Source organism: Carassius gibelio, chromosome A15 (assembly GCF_023724105.1).
Source record: "Carassius gibelio isolate Cgi1373 ecotype wild population from Czech Republic chromosome A15, carGib1.2-hapl.c, whole genome shotgun sequence".
Lineage (NCBI taxonomy): Eukaryota > Metazoa > Chordata > Actinopteri > Cypriniformes > Cyprinidae > Carassius > Carassius gibelio.
This window is the reverse complement of record NC_068385.1, coordinates 6,946,258-6,961,282: the sequence shown is the minus strand read 5'-3', so window position 1 is coordinate 6,961,282 and position 15,025 is coordinate 6,946,258. Positions and strand designations below refer to the sequence as shown.

The window sequence follows — 15,025 nt, the reverse complement described above, 5'->3', positions numbered from 1 at the left end:
ATAGCAGAAATATAATTATTATTGCATTGACAACAACTCTGATTATGTGTGATATTAAAGGAATAGATCACTTCCTTTCCACGTGTTCCAAACCTGTATGAGTTTCTTTCTTCTGTTGAACACAAAAGAAGATGGTATCTGAACAGTTGATGAAAAAAATAATACCATGGAAGTCAATGGTGCCCATCAAATGATGACTTAATTTTAATTCTGGAAGTGAACTACTCATTCAAGTAATGTTGAAATGTAAAAGTAATACTGTAGCAATAGTATTTTAAATGTTTGTTAATCACGTGACTATAAAAAAAACTGAAATATAGGGCCAGTTTTGTTGCTTAGGCGTATTTGTAATGCCATTCCATTACTAATAACACGAAACAAGCGCTACATACTAATAAAAGAACACACATTTTACAGATCCTTCTCATTTGGTGGTATCTAATCTAATATTTTACATTTAATTGATTAGAGCTGAGTTTTTGTTGCATTTACATGATTTTTGACAGTCTGGTGTGTTTCGAGTGTTTTGAATCATTTTGCGTGTGAATGAATCATTCGGTTCAAATGACTCAGAGATTCGCCACCACAGAACTCCGCCCTCCCATCGACGTGGCCAATCAGCTCACGCTGGCCTCGCATGATGTCACGCGCCAGCTAGCTCTCGGAACAAAAGCCATCTGCGCCGCGCGCTCAGCTCCTCCCCGCCGGATGCAACCGAGAAAACACGGACGCGTTAGTTTTCAGCTTCAAAGTTTGTTTTATAGAAATTAACGGCGTGACATACGCTCACACACAGTGCAAAAGTGTAAATCTCGGCGAGCGTTTTTGTCTGCGCCGGAGCTTCGAGGAGTTATCGCGAGAGTAAGTAGAGTAGCAGCGCGTGGCTGGTTTGTTTGTGTTTGTGCTTTACATTGTTTCAAAGCAGTTGAAACCGCAAGACCGCATTGGGTCGTATTGCGATTGTGCAATTTGATTCTGCACCATGTTTTACACGAATTATGTTGACAGTGTTCCGGCACAACCTTTGTGGCATCATGCACCTTTAAAACTCATTGTTTCGCTTGCACAGAAATGTTTTGTGTTCAGTAACGTGAACATGTAGTTGAATGGTTATTCTCTGGGGGGGAAAGTTAACTGTCAAGACAGTTACGAAAATAGGTTTGTGTGTCATTTTCACTGTTAACGTGCAAAGGTCACACTGAATGTTGTGAAATGCATGAACTAATCAGAGGTGAACAGTGAGGGGGAGTCTCTTTAAAACCCTTTATATTGAATCTTCTGTTTATGTCAGCGGTGATTTAGACACTGCATGATGTTATTTCCTAGTTTAGGCCGCTGTCACTTCTGCAAAGCTCTTTCCATTCCCTTTGTCTCGTGTGTTTTTGTTCTTCTGTTGTCTTTAAAATCGTGCCCACTTCCTGTTACCCATTGAATTTGCATATGTTCGTTATTCATTATGGATAACTTTCTCAACCCTTATGCAAAAAAGCTCTGAGACGTGTGTGTGGTGTGTACATTTGTTTGTTTCAGTTTAAACGGCATATTCTGTACTTTTAATGATCAAAAGGTAAGTTTATCAAATAAACATCTCACACGTGTCAATCAGAATTAACAATATAACCCAGAAATTAGGGATGCACGATATTGGATTTTGGCCGATATTCGATATGCCGATATTTTCAAAATAATTTTGGCCGATGCCGATACCGATATCGATATATATACAAATATATACTGATATATTTAAACTTTAATTTTACTGAAGAGAAATCCATGTATCTCTTCTGTACTGATTCTACCATAAATTTATTATTTTACAAATGTAGACAGACATTCACATCTGAAAAACAGGTCAATTATTTCACTTGGAGAATATCGGTTTGGCTCATCGGCAGAAATATTCATATCGGCCGATACCGATAATGGTCATTTTAAGCTTTTATCGGCCGATACCGATATTGTGCCGATATTATCGTGCATCCCTACCAGAAATGTTTTTGATAGACATTTGTGATAATCAATATATATATATTTTTAATTCAAACATTTGGGGCTTGTATTTAATTCTTCTTCTTATTATTATTATTTTACTGTTTTCTGATGGATGCAATAAAGTGTTGAAATACAGTAGCTTTCTATCTTCATAGTAAAAAAGCAGCAGACATCTGCTTTCATCTAAAGTTTTGGCTGTCTTCTTGACTGAATCGCCTCATCTAGAGGCCACTGTTCATTTTCTTAGCTGCTGTTTATCAGCTGAGGTCAAGCTCAAATCACTTCTTTGAGTATGCTCAGAATGAGAGAGGAAAGCAGGAAGTCTCAGTAGCTACGGTTTCCTCTTCCTCTTTCTTTGAACTCATTCAATTTTCATCTTTTTTTATGGGTCATGTAAAGATGTTTTCTGCATCGAGGTCAAACTGAGGATGAGGTTGTCACAGAAACAAAACACAACATCTCGACTTATTCTTCAGGAGCCTTGATGTTGAACTCTGCCTGACCTTTAAACTTTATTGCGACTGGTTGTTAAAGTCACTCCTGTGGAGTCACTGACCACATGTGGTGCATGAAGTTTTAACCCCTAAACAACTTATTAGTACTGACAATTTTGCCAAAGATTGATGCTGTACAAAAATAAGGTGGCACGACTAAGGGAAAATGTATTTGTTTTATTGTCTATTTATTTATGCAAGTAAAAAGTATCAAGTATAAAGTTTTCTGTGCAATTTGGTCAAAAGTTTGTAATAATAAATCAATGGCTAATAATAATAGTAGTATTAAATGTTAAGTATTATAATAATAATAATAATTATTATTATTATTAAAACAGAAAGAAATATTACTGTTGTAATGTTACTGTAAAATAAAAAAAAGGGTTTAAGAAGGAAATACTAAAAATAATATTATTTTGCATTACAGCTGTAAAATTCCAATACTGTCTTAGTTTCCTCTCATTCACATGTTAAACCATCAGTGTTTTTTTTTTTTGTGTGTTTTTTTTACTGCTGTGCATTTTGAAACATGTCACACATTTATTTAATTAAACATGGCCATATTACAATTTTGGTTTAATTTTGATCAATCGTGCATCCCTAATGCACAGTAAATTCACTTCTACAACGTTCTGCAGCTTAAGATGTTTTTTTTTTTTTTTTTGTTATTAATGACTCAATGGCTTTTTATTTTACTTTACTTTTTAAATGCTGCTATTTTATTGCATTCCATCTTGTTTTTGGTACAGAGATAAATTAAAGTAAAATAATTTATTATTATTTATGGAATAAACTTGGCACAAAGTAAGGGTTAATACCTGGAAATGTTCTGCACATTTGCTCTTTTTATTTTATGTTTGTTTGTTTGTTTGTTTGTTTTTTTGCATATTTTTGTGACCTGAGGCATAGATGTTATAAGCCTTTTTAGTTGAATTTGGTTGAGTGTGGAATCTTTCATCTTCATATTTTTTGGAATAAATAATAAAAAATACAACAAAAAAAATAGGAATGGGATTATCCATTACCAAGGCCGAACTCAAATCTGGGTCTACATACATTTATGTATTTAGTTAAAAAAGAAAAAAAAAGATTTTTCTGCCTGAGAGAAAGTTCATGCATGTGTGTGTGTTGACTGATGAAATTGTAGCTTCCTGGTTCTGGTTGAGCACAGGTAGCCGTTCTCCTAACAGAACTCTTCTTTCTCTCTGCGCAGGAGTTTGAGGTTTAATAACAGTCGTCTAGGCAGACGAGGATCCTCCTTCAGTCCTGCAGTGATCTGAAAGGTGAGTGTTTGCTCAGTTATTCACACTTACACCACAGTTTATTCCAGTGAAACACCATCGTCATGAGGGAGTCGAGAGAGAGAGAGAGAGAAGCCAGGCGTGTGTTTGGTGCTTGTTGAGGGAGGAGAGTTGCTCTGGAATCACTCCACTCTGAACTGCTTTACCCCTTTTCATTTCTTTCATTTTCTCCCTTTTCTCCTGCTGTATGCTGACACAGAAGCTGCAAGGCATGGAGGGTAAGACCAGACTTTGTTCTACGTGTCTTGTGTAGATTGTGTGGATAAAATCTCACAATCTTCTTCTTTCATTACTATACAAGCTCATAGTTGATGGTCTAAACAAACCACTAGAACTTCGTACTGAACTTTAGTGTGTAACACAGGCCGCACTATTTGTGCTCCAGACATGAATGATTCCTCAACTAATGAGTCTGGTTGATAAGAGGTGTGCTGTTACTTTTCTAACTGATGGAATTAATTTATTTTTGCTGTGCTTTTTTTTCAGGATTGGCCAAAGATTTTATTATAATTTATAATCCAACATAATTATATAATAGTAACAATAATAATGTATTGTTAATATTAGTAGTGCATTTATTAAAGTTATTTATTAAACTATTAAAATCTTATTTAAATGCTAATATCACAACAACAATATTAAGAATAAATAAAATAAATTATTATAAAATAAAATAATAATTGTAGGAGTAGTAGTAGTATTTAAAAATAGAAAATATATAAAAAAAGAAAAAAAAAAGATTTTAAAAAAATCTGTAAAATTGCAATACTGGTTTTTGCATTATTATAAACACTGCAATATAATAACTTTTTTTTTCATGCCCTTTCATAATCTTCAAGTGAAATCATTAGCCTAACTTCCCTTCCCTTGCAATCACATCTCATCTTTTCTCTACACTACCACTTAGTCTATAAACATCCATGTTTTGTTGCTGCATTTTCACATTTTGGGTGAGATTTAACATTGATGGTGATAGAAATATAAATTTTCTTCATTTTTATCTCTGCCTTGGTTTGTTATTACTTGTGTGAGAGTGTTTGTTTGGTTTAGACCAGTCGAGCTCATTTCCTGAGAAGGGTTTGGCTCCTGGGATCTCTGTTCAGTAACAGAACTAGCTGGAATAAGTGAAGGATGTGACACATGTGACTCCTCTTCTGGAGAAAATAAATGCATCAAATCAGCATATCAGAATGATTCCTGAAGGATCATGTGACAGTGAAAACTGGAGTAATGATGCTGAAAATTCAGCTTTGCATCACATAAATAAATTATTTTTAAATGTATTACAATAAACAGGTATTTAAAATTGTAATAGTATTCACAATATCACAGTTTTTAGTGTTTTAGATCAAATAAATACAGCCTTGGTGAGCAAAATAAACTTCTCTCAAAAAGCATTAACTGCTTTTGAACCATAGTGAATATTTGAAAAACACTGCGTTCAAAAGAAGTTTAAAATTATTAGTATCTTATTCAAATTTTGTGCTTCTTTCAGTAAAAAATAAGCCCTTCCTCCATGTTGTTTATTGACATGTCAGAAATCATGATGTCTTTGTCCGTGAGAGTTGAAGGGAGACTCCAAAGCCATGTTAGGGCCTTTACCCAGGAAGTAGGGACTTATGGCTGGTACTCGGTGTGTTTCCACCGCAGGAACTAAATAAAGTACAGAGTAAATATAATGCCCCTCAGAAAGTCCCTGCTGTCGAGATAGTACTCTTTCAAAGTTCCTGAACTTTCGGGGGCGGGACTTGGGCACTGAGCATGCTGATTGGTTGAGTTCACGCAGCATTTGATTTCAGCCACCAAAATTTGCGTACTTAGAACTAAGAAACGCGTGCAGACCTACGTCACCAGACTATGTGCCTAATCTTCCCGGTACTTTAGACCGCGGTGAAATGCAGAAATGTCTGGGGCAAACAAGTTCCTGCTACAATTATTCCGGGTAATTTCAATGGAAATGCGGCACAAGTGTACTCAAAATTGAGACACTTGGTCTGCGATTTGTTTGATTTAGTTTGAAGTGCAGCAATATATAACAACACACTGTGTCTTTAAAAGTCATAACAAGCTTCATTACTCTTTTATTTTACTCTACAGTGACTCCGCTCTGGACTTCTTCTTGCACATGGGATTGTGTCGTCTCTTCTGATTGGCTGCCACTCAACGGTCTGTCCTGCTCATGAGGTAACCCCGGCTGTGGTTGTTGATGCCCGTGGCCTGGCCGTGATGGGGCAGAGGGTGTCAGGTGTGGTAAAATCCACGGATGAGCCGGAATCGAGCGAGCTGGTGTATCCGCCGGTGTTCACGTCACTCCGTAGCCACGGCGTCCCGTTACCCGCCCGTCTGGAGCTGCTGTTGGACATGCCGCCGGCAGGACCAGAAATCCAGCTTCAGCACGCCTGGAACCCAGACGACCGCTCGCTCAACCTCTTCATTAAAGACGATGACCGGCTCACGTTCCACCGCCACCCGGTGGCCCAAAGCACGGACTGTGTGCGGGGAAAAGTCGGATTTACCCGCGGTTTGCACGCTTGGACTTTGCGCTGGCCCGTACGGCAGCGTGGCACACATGCTGTAGTCGGGGTCGCGACTTCTTCCGCTCCCTTGCGAGCCGTCGGATACTCTGCCCTAGTTGGCAGCGACGACGAAGCCTGGGGTTGGGATTTGGGACGAGGTCACCTTTATCACGACAGGAAGAGCCGGACCGGCCCTGCGCCGCGGTATCCGGAGTTTATCGATGACAAGGAGGACGAAGGGAAGTTCTCGGTGCCTGAAGAGTTTCTGGTGGTTCTGGACATGGACGAGGGAACACTGGGATTCTGTGCCGACGGGAACTACCTGGGCGTGGCGTTTCGCGGGCTGAAAGGGAAGCGGCTGTACCCGATCGTCAGCGCCGTGTGGGGTCACTGTGAGGTCACCATGACCTACGTCAACGGATTAGAACGTACGTGTCTTTCTCAGGTTCTGCTGTTTCTGGTTTTCCTCCTTTTCTCATGTTTTCTGTCAACACTATCCATGTGCTTGAGTGCATGACAATTTCAGTCCAGCTCTTTAGAGATCTTTTCATAGCTTCGCTTTTGCTTCATGTGATTAATTGCGCAACCACTCACACTAACTGGGAAAAACATGTTTTTCTAATGCTTTTCTGTAAAAGCAGTTTTTAGATGCACCTATGAAATTATTCCCATATTGCTGGCACAATGCCACATTTCCAGACTTCTCTGCAAAGGCAGTTTAATAGGGGTTTTACATGGTTGCAACACCAACCCGGGAATTTACAGAAACGTTTAAAGGGGCCATATCCTACATTTAGTAGCATTTTATTCATTAAGTTTCTTCCCCAAAAAGCCTACTTACAGTTGATTCAAATATAGTTGGATATGCAAGTCACACCTATTTTATAAATTCAATTTTTCATCTTTTCACTAACATCACATTTCTTTCTTGCTTTCTTTTTTAAAGCCAGTTTACACTACTGTTGAAATGTTTGGGGTTGTTTTTGAGTCTCTCATGCTCACCAAAACTGTATAATTATGAAATATTAATACAATTTAAAATTACTGTGGTAAATATTCTATTTGAATTTTCTTCAATGTTCAAAACAGTTTTTGCTGCTCAATATTTTTGTGGAAATGGATACTTTTATAATAAAAAATGTTTAGTGCAAACGAAGAGCATTTATGTGAAATAGAAACCTTTTGTAACACTATAACATACTTAACTGTCACTTTTGATAATTGTAATGCATCCATCCTCAATAAAAGTATTATTTAATAAAATAAATAAAAAAATAATAATAATTACACTGACCCCAAACTTTCAACAGGTTGTGTTTAAAGTCAGTTTTTAAATGTCTCACAATGCTTTGTCATCATTTTCAACACTATATTTAAAAAGTAAGTTGTAGATTAAATGGATGTTAAACTGGATGTTGAACCATTCTTTTGCAACGTCATGAATCATTCAGCTTATCTAGGATCAGTGCTGGACTTTGAAGTCCTAATGAGTGTTTTCACATGATCGCTGGAGGTCTTTGACCCTTAACCCTTACTGATCTCTGCTGTGTCCCGCAGCTGAACCCCTGCCTCTGATGGAGCTGTGCAGGAGGGCAGCACGACAGGCTCTGGGACGCCACCGAATCCATCACATCCAGTCTCTGCCACTGCCTCAGATGCTCAAGAACTACCTGCAGTACCAATGAGAGACACAAACAAACACACACAGCCAAAAAAATCACCTTCGTTCACTGAAAGCGTGCTCAGAAATGATCTGGGGTGCTGTAGAGGCTTTGTGCTGTGCACAGACATTAATTAAGTGTCGTAGGGACGTACACCCCATGACAAGTATCTGGTTTTATACATGATTATGAGATGATTAATGAGAATGAGATGTCTGTATTTGTGTGTGAGAATTACTCAAATTATTGTCTTCCATGGAAATAATTTTCTTAAGAGCTGATGATTTTTGCATTTTATTTCAAATTTTATCTAAACACTAGTAAGGACCTAGTGGACCTTCTTGACATAAATCCAAAATAGTTATATTAGACTAATACATTTAATTCCACAAAACAGGTTCTTATTCTTTGGCCGGTTTTAACTAATACACAAGTGCCTGAGATGTTTTACAATTTTTCAGTTTGTTTATTATGAATTTGTTTTCATTTGTGTTCATGACGAAGCTGATTAAATCAGTTGTCAGATGTTTTTAGCGTATAAACGCAACTTTGAAACGGTAAAGCAGATTTTTGCAGATTAGATTTTTTTTTATATGAAATGGATGCTTGTCTTTTTCAGGGATCAAACAGACACCCGCAAGATGGCAGACACGACTTTGTTCATTTGTGACCTTTGAAATGTGAATAAAAATAAAACTCCAAAGCCAAACGCTGTCCGCTTCTCTTTTATTTTTGTAGTCTCACTTGCTTTTAAAATCAAATGTTTGACTCTGATTCTGATGTGATCAGGGGCGAATCTACTGGGGTGGCATAGGGTGGCAAATGCCATCCTTAAAGAAAGCCTTGCCACCCCTGCTGCCACCCCAGTTGGCAGCAACGAATTAAAGGTTATGGCAGCTCCGAACTGTTGAATTGATTCAAATGATCCGCGAAGCCGCTCCGAACTCCCGAACTGATTCAAATGATTCGCGATCCCCAAACGGACTCAAATGATTCGCGAACCCGCTTTGAACTCCCGAAATGATTCAAATGATTCGCGATCCCCAAACTGACTCAAATCATTCGCGAACCCGCTTTGAACTCCCGAAATGATTCAAATGATTCGCCATCCCCAAACTGACTCAAATGATTCGCGAACCCGCTCCGAACTCCCGAACTGACTCAAATGATTCGCGATCCCCAAACTGACTCAAATGATTATCGATCCCGCTACGAACTCCCGAACTGATTCAAATGATTCGCGATCCCCAAACTGACTCAAATGATTCGCGAACCCGCTCCGAACTCCCGAAATGATTCAAATGATTCGCGATCCCCAAACTGACTCAAATGATTCGCGAACCCGCTTTGAACTCCCGAACTGACTCAAATGATTCGCGAACCCGCTCCGAACTGAGTCAAATGATTTGCGAACCCGCTCTGAACTCTAATATATTTAGATATAAATGTAATTTAAAAAAATTAATTAATATTTATTGATTTTCAAATATTGCACCTGTCCTTTATCATAAGGCTTTATATTTATGCTCAGCATGAAGTATAGATATTGTTGTCATCAGGGGCGGCGTTAGGGGTGGGCTAAGGGGGCTGGAGCCCCGAATGTTTTTATTACCACCATGCCATCAATGAGTTTTCATGCCCAATAAAGTAATTGATATTAGAATTTAAATAAATAAATAAATATCTCTCGACTCTCACGTCCACAGTGTCTGTAAATTTACCCAAGTAAGTTACGCGTTGTCATTCACACCCGACGAAAACCGCCCACTGATTCTAGTGCTTATGACTGACATGTAAACTGTCCAACCATCAATGAGCGTCTGTACGATCCAGCCAATGAATGAGATCTTTTTGAGGCAGGCGGTTTGTTGAAGTGTAGTATTTTACTAGATCAATTTATTTGAAAATTAAAATGGATATTGCAAAATTCATCTTCTTATTATTCAAAAAAGGAAGTAAACCCCCCCCCCAGGGGCGATTCTAAGATTTTGATTTTAGGGGGGCTCAGCCCCCAATAAGGGTATGATTAAAAAATATTATTTTACTATTAGGGTAGGGTTGTATACTACTAACCTTATTGCAATCCACTATTCCATTGTATTCCCTGTATTTCATATATGGGAGTAGGAGTACTGACTGAGCCATATACAACACTGTAAAAAAAACTAATACAGTGTTTTAGATGTGACCAGTCACTGGAAAATTTTGAATTGGGAATGTAGATATTTTTTTTTATTTTTATTTTTTTACAATAAAGACTTCCTGATTCAGTATTAGGACATTCATGTTTATCCTTTGATGATACCACTGCTTTTTCTTATGAAATGTACGTGGAAATTGGCAGAAAATTAAAACAACATAAGGGTTCAATGACTGCAATGAATCTTGGGAACACAGTGGTATTGTGTGTGTGTGTGTGAGGCTGTCTGTTCTATTCTCACCTGACTGTTGCTCATTTGCAGACCTACTCCCGCACGACAAAAAAAAAAAGTTGTATATCCATCTACAATGAAATATAAATTATTATATTTTATTATTATTATTATTATTATTATTATTATTATTATTATTAATTTTTAGCTTTTTAGCCTTTATAATCAACAATACGGTTGGTTATACATCAAGTCAGCCCCTGAAAATGTATTTCATTTCAAATAATTTAACTAACCAGCTAATATTCATTAAGAATATAGACAAAACATGTATTAATGTAATTGTCTATTGGCAATATGTTTAATCTGTTCTATATTTATTTATATTTATTAAAAATAACATCATTATCAATTTGCCACTTCTATAAATCAATTACTTAAAAAAAAAAAATAATAATCACAGATCCCTTTACTCTTACTCTAATATATGTATCATGATACACTAATGATTAATTATTACTTAATACAAAATTATGTTTAATAATAGAAAACAAAATAACTCCACATGATGTTTCTCTCTCTGTGCCATTTAGTACTTTCAGACAATGATGTGTGTCGTTAATAATTTATTTTGCATGGCTGCATAATGTAATGCCGAAATACACAATAATATGTTTTCAATTTCAAAAAGTAAATTAAAATAAATCATGATCGTTTTCTAAAGTATGTTTTCATGGGTGTTAATCGCTTCATTTTTGTTAGAAGAAAACACATCTGTCACACTGTGATAAAGGCTGAAAGTGAAAGCAGCGAAGACGTACTGGTATTGGATGCGAGAACACACACACCACACGCACACACGCACACACACACGCGCACACGCACACACACACGCACACCTTGTACTCTCTGATGTTCGCTCTGCTCGGCGCCCCTGTGGATGGAAAAACGCGCTGAATCCATGCAGACTCAGATAAGGGGAGGAGCCGGAACTTGATGCAGCTTGCCACCGTCTCAAATGAGTTTTTAAAGGGGACTGAAGCGATCACTAATTAATTAATCAAATAATTTTTTAGGGGGGCTGGGCATAAGTTTAGGGGGGCTGAAGCCCCCCTAAAAAGGGCCTAGCGACGCCCCTGCCCCCCCCCCAGCCAAAACTCTTGAATGCCAAGATACAACAGCTTCAGGTATCTGTAACTTTTAATCATATTTATTTTTCGGTTTTAAATTGTGTCTGATTTAACGTTACGTTTTGAACATCTAACAGTTAACGGTTGCGCAGCACAGTCTTTAGGACACACACACGCACACCACTCCGAACTCCCGAACTGATTCAAATGATTTGCGATCCCCAAACTGACTCAAATGATTCGCGAAGCCGCTACGAACTCCCGAACTGCTTCAAATTATTCACGATCCTCAAACTGACTCAAATCATTTGCGATCCCGCAACGAACTCCCGAGATGATTCAAATGATCTGCGATCCCCAAACTGACTCAAATGATTCGCGATACCGCTCCAACTCCCAAACTGGAGTCAGATGACTCAAATGATTCGCGATCCCGCTACGAACTCCCGAACTGCTTCAAATGATTTGCGATCCCCAAACTGACTCAAGTGATTCGCGATCCCGCTATGAACTCCCGAACTGACTCAAATAATTCGCGATCCCGCTACGAACTCCCGAACTGACTCAAATGATTCGTGAACCCGCTACGAACTCCCGAACTGACTCAAATGATGCACGAACCCGCTACTAACTCCCGAACTGACTCAAATGATTCCCGATCCTGCTACGAACTCCCGAACTGACTCAAATGATTCGCGATCCCGCTACGAACTCCCGAACTGACTCAAATGATTTGCAATCCCAATACACGTAATGCTATAAAAGTGTGCACATCCAGAGAAATAAACAGCAGATGTTCATGTTAACAACTTCTTTAACTTGAGCAAACGCTGCTAATACATATAAATTTGTTAATAAAGTAAATAAAATGATGCTACTGAAAAAAAATCGTCAAGCACGATTCTGGTGTGTAAAGACACAGAAAACGCGAGGCAGCCGCCACGCAGCTGACGCGCAGCAGAACCGCCACGCTCACGCCACGCAGCCAGTCTTTATCAGTCTTTAATCATCATCAACATCCTCATTATGATTAAATACTTTTAATGGAAACCATTTTAATGACCAGTTTCAATTATCTTTATTTAAAAATGTATTATATCCTCCTGAGAACCAGAAAAATAGTTTTGGGATTTTTGAGACATTTTTGAAAAAATATATTTTATTCATATATGCCCTTTGTAGAGGATGCCAAGACTGTTATTCAAAAAAATAAGTAGACATGAAAAAGCATGTAAAGAAAAAAACAATACTTTTTTTTCATTCACCAATCAGTTTTTAGGTTTCAGGCAAATTTTAGCCATCCTTTGCACAAAGATGATTTGCAGCTATGAAATATAAAACAGAATGAATTGTGCATAAAATGTCTATATTTACAGATCAAGGAAAATGATGTAATTACATAGTTTTTTATTTTTATTTTTTGTATATGTAAAATAAGCTTTGGTAATATCATTAACATTCATTCAAATAAAGCAATTTTTATTTAATTGGAAAATGAGTGTTTATGATCAAACTTTAAGTATTTGGTAACTCTAAAGCCCTAAATGAGCTCTGTGCAGGACATCCAGACCTAAATCTGCGGCCTCTTCTTTAAATATAACTCTATGCGACACTTTACCCAAATCTGACAAATAATAAAATACATGAGAACACAAATAAATGACTGCGTGAACGTGCTACACGTGTGACGTCACTAGATGTCGCTGTTGTATATGACGCTTAAGGTTTGTGCGCGTTCGTGGCGCCTCACCAAGTCTTAAGTGCCAGTTCGACGTTAATGCATTTTATTGTGCTTAAATACAGTAAAACATCAATGTTTAGTTGTAAAATGAGTTAGGAGACTCGTTTTTATTGACCCATGTGGAGAAAGTGCAACAGAAAGGAGCAAATTGAGTCGGTAAGATGTACAAACACATATAACACATTCAATAGCACTTGTAACGAGAGAAAAGTCATTTACTAAACCACTCGCACACAAATGTACCACATGTTACACACAAGAGAGACCGATGGAGTAAGACGACACTTAAAAAGAAGCACGTACGGATTTAAAAAGAAAAATATTTTCAAGGACGTCGGGTTTCAGGTTTATTATGGATGTCCGATCATTTCACATTTAAACGTCTGCAAGATGTCTGTTAAAGATCAATTCATCTGGAAAGCATCTGCTGTTGTACTAGCAGTCAAAAGTTTTTGAAAAGTAAGATTAAATCGCCAAGACTACATTTATTTGATCCAAAATACAGCGAAAGCAGTACTATTGTGCAATATTTTTACCATTTAGAATTACTGCGTTCTATTTGAATGTATTTTCAAATTGAATTTATTCCTGTGATTTCAGATCTGATTTTTCAGCATCATTACACCAGTCTTCGGTGTCGCATGATCCTTCAGAATTCATTCTAATATTCTGATTTCCTGCTCAAGAAACATAAAACAATTATTATTTTGAAAACAGCTCAGTAGAATTCTTCAGGTTTCTATTCAGTATTCTATTCATGAACCTGAAGGGAAAAAGCAGCTTCTCAACTGTTTTAAATAATAATAAAATCAGAATATTAGAATGATTTCTGAAGGATCATGTCACACTGAAGACTGATGCTAAAAATTCAGCTTCGATCACAGGAATAAATTACATTTTAAAATATATTAAAAAAGAAAGCTGTTATTTTAAACCGTAAAAATATTTCACAATATTACTGCTTTTGCTGTATTTTGGGTCAAATAAATGCATGTTTGGTGAGCAGAAGATTATGCTTTAAAACATTAAAAAATGTTTACTGTTTGTAAGTAACAGTACTATTTGTACTGTTTGAGTACAATTTGACGTCTGCATTTACATCTGCAAGACATACGTCCACACAATGTTTCTTATCAGATGTCATATAGACGTTTACAAGATGTATTTAAAATGTTCATGATTTAAAATGTATGTAAAACTGACATCTTAGAGATGTCTATCAGGTGTTTGACACATGAGATGCTTTTCAGATGAAGAGATCTTTAACAGACGTACGTGTGCTATCTGGGAGAAAATAAGATGCACTGTAGAGACCTCAAAATGAGTCTCTCTTTATCAAACTCCTGAACAGGAGGCTGCTCGAGGTTCTTCTGTGACCTCACTGTCTCTCATTCTGTTATTGTCCTCCAGCGGTAGAGACAGAGAGTGTAAAGGGAAAAGACGGACTTTTATTCATTGGTCATCTCACACCAAAACTATCACAAAGGATCAGAGCTGTTTCGAAGTCTTTCGAAGTGTGTTTGCACGTCAGCTCACTTGTATTGCAGGTCACTATAGAATGCTACAGGTAGAGCGTTGTGTTTTCAGCAGTGAAATGTTGATGTTCCCCATTGCACCCTGGTCTGATGATGTATGGAGGAAGACATGCTGGTTTCCTCTTCATCACTGTCTGATTCTGTAGTAGAGATATCACCGTCGTCTTCCTCATCTTCCTCTTCCTCCTCAGTTACTTCTTCTGCTGACTGAAGCTCCTGAAAGCTCTGGAATGAACCAAATGAATCTACTGTCATAGACATTATTTGAATTCTTTCCATTTTT

At 37.5% G+C, this 15,025-nt stretch overlaps 2 protein-coding genes across 3 annotated transcripts in view; one reads left to right on the top strand and one right to left on the bottom strand.

Annotated features, from left to right (window-relative positions):
- Nucleotides 1–641: 641 nt before the first annotated feature.
- LOC128029049 (SPRY domain-containing SOCS box protein 4-like) lies at nt 642–8,673 on the top strand. 2 transcript variants are annotated; one of them, XM_052616520.1, is made up of 5 exons: nt 642–861; nt 3,700–3,769; nt 3,987–4,005; nt 5,885–6,731; nt 7,861–8,673. In XM_052616520.1, exons 4-5 carry the CDS (start codon nt 6,014–6,016, stop codon nt 7,986–7,988), a joined length of 846 nt encoding a protein of 281 aa, XP_052472480.1. In that variant the 5' UTR covers nt 642–861; nt 3,700–3,769; nt 3,987–4,005; nt 5,885–6,013; the 3' UTR covers nt 7,989–8,673. The 2 variants fall into 2 exon arrangements, with proteins under 2 accessions (XP_052472480.1, XP_052472479.1); XM_052616519.1 differs by lacking the exon at nt 3,987–4,005.
- Nucleotides 8,674–13,299: 4,626 nt separating this feature from the next.
- Nucleotides 13,300–15,025, bottom strand: part of LOC128029030 (calsyntenin-2-like) — a 46,650-nt gene continuing 44,924 nt past the window's right edge. The window contains exon 17 of the mRNA XM_052616491.1: nt 13,300–14,967. Within this exon, the coding sequence (XP_052472451.1) occupies nt 14,791–14,967 (177 nt within the window). The 3' untranslated portion in view covers nt 13,300–14,790. The remainder of the gene's footprint in view (nt 14,968–15,025) is intronic.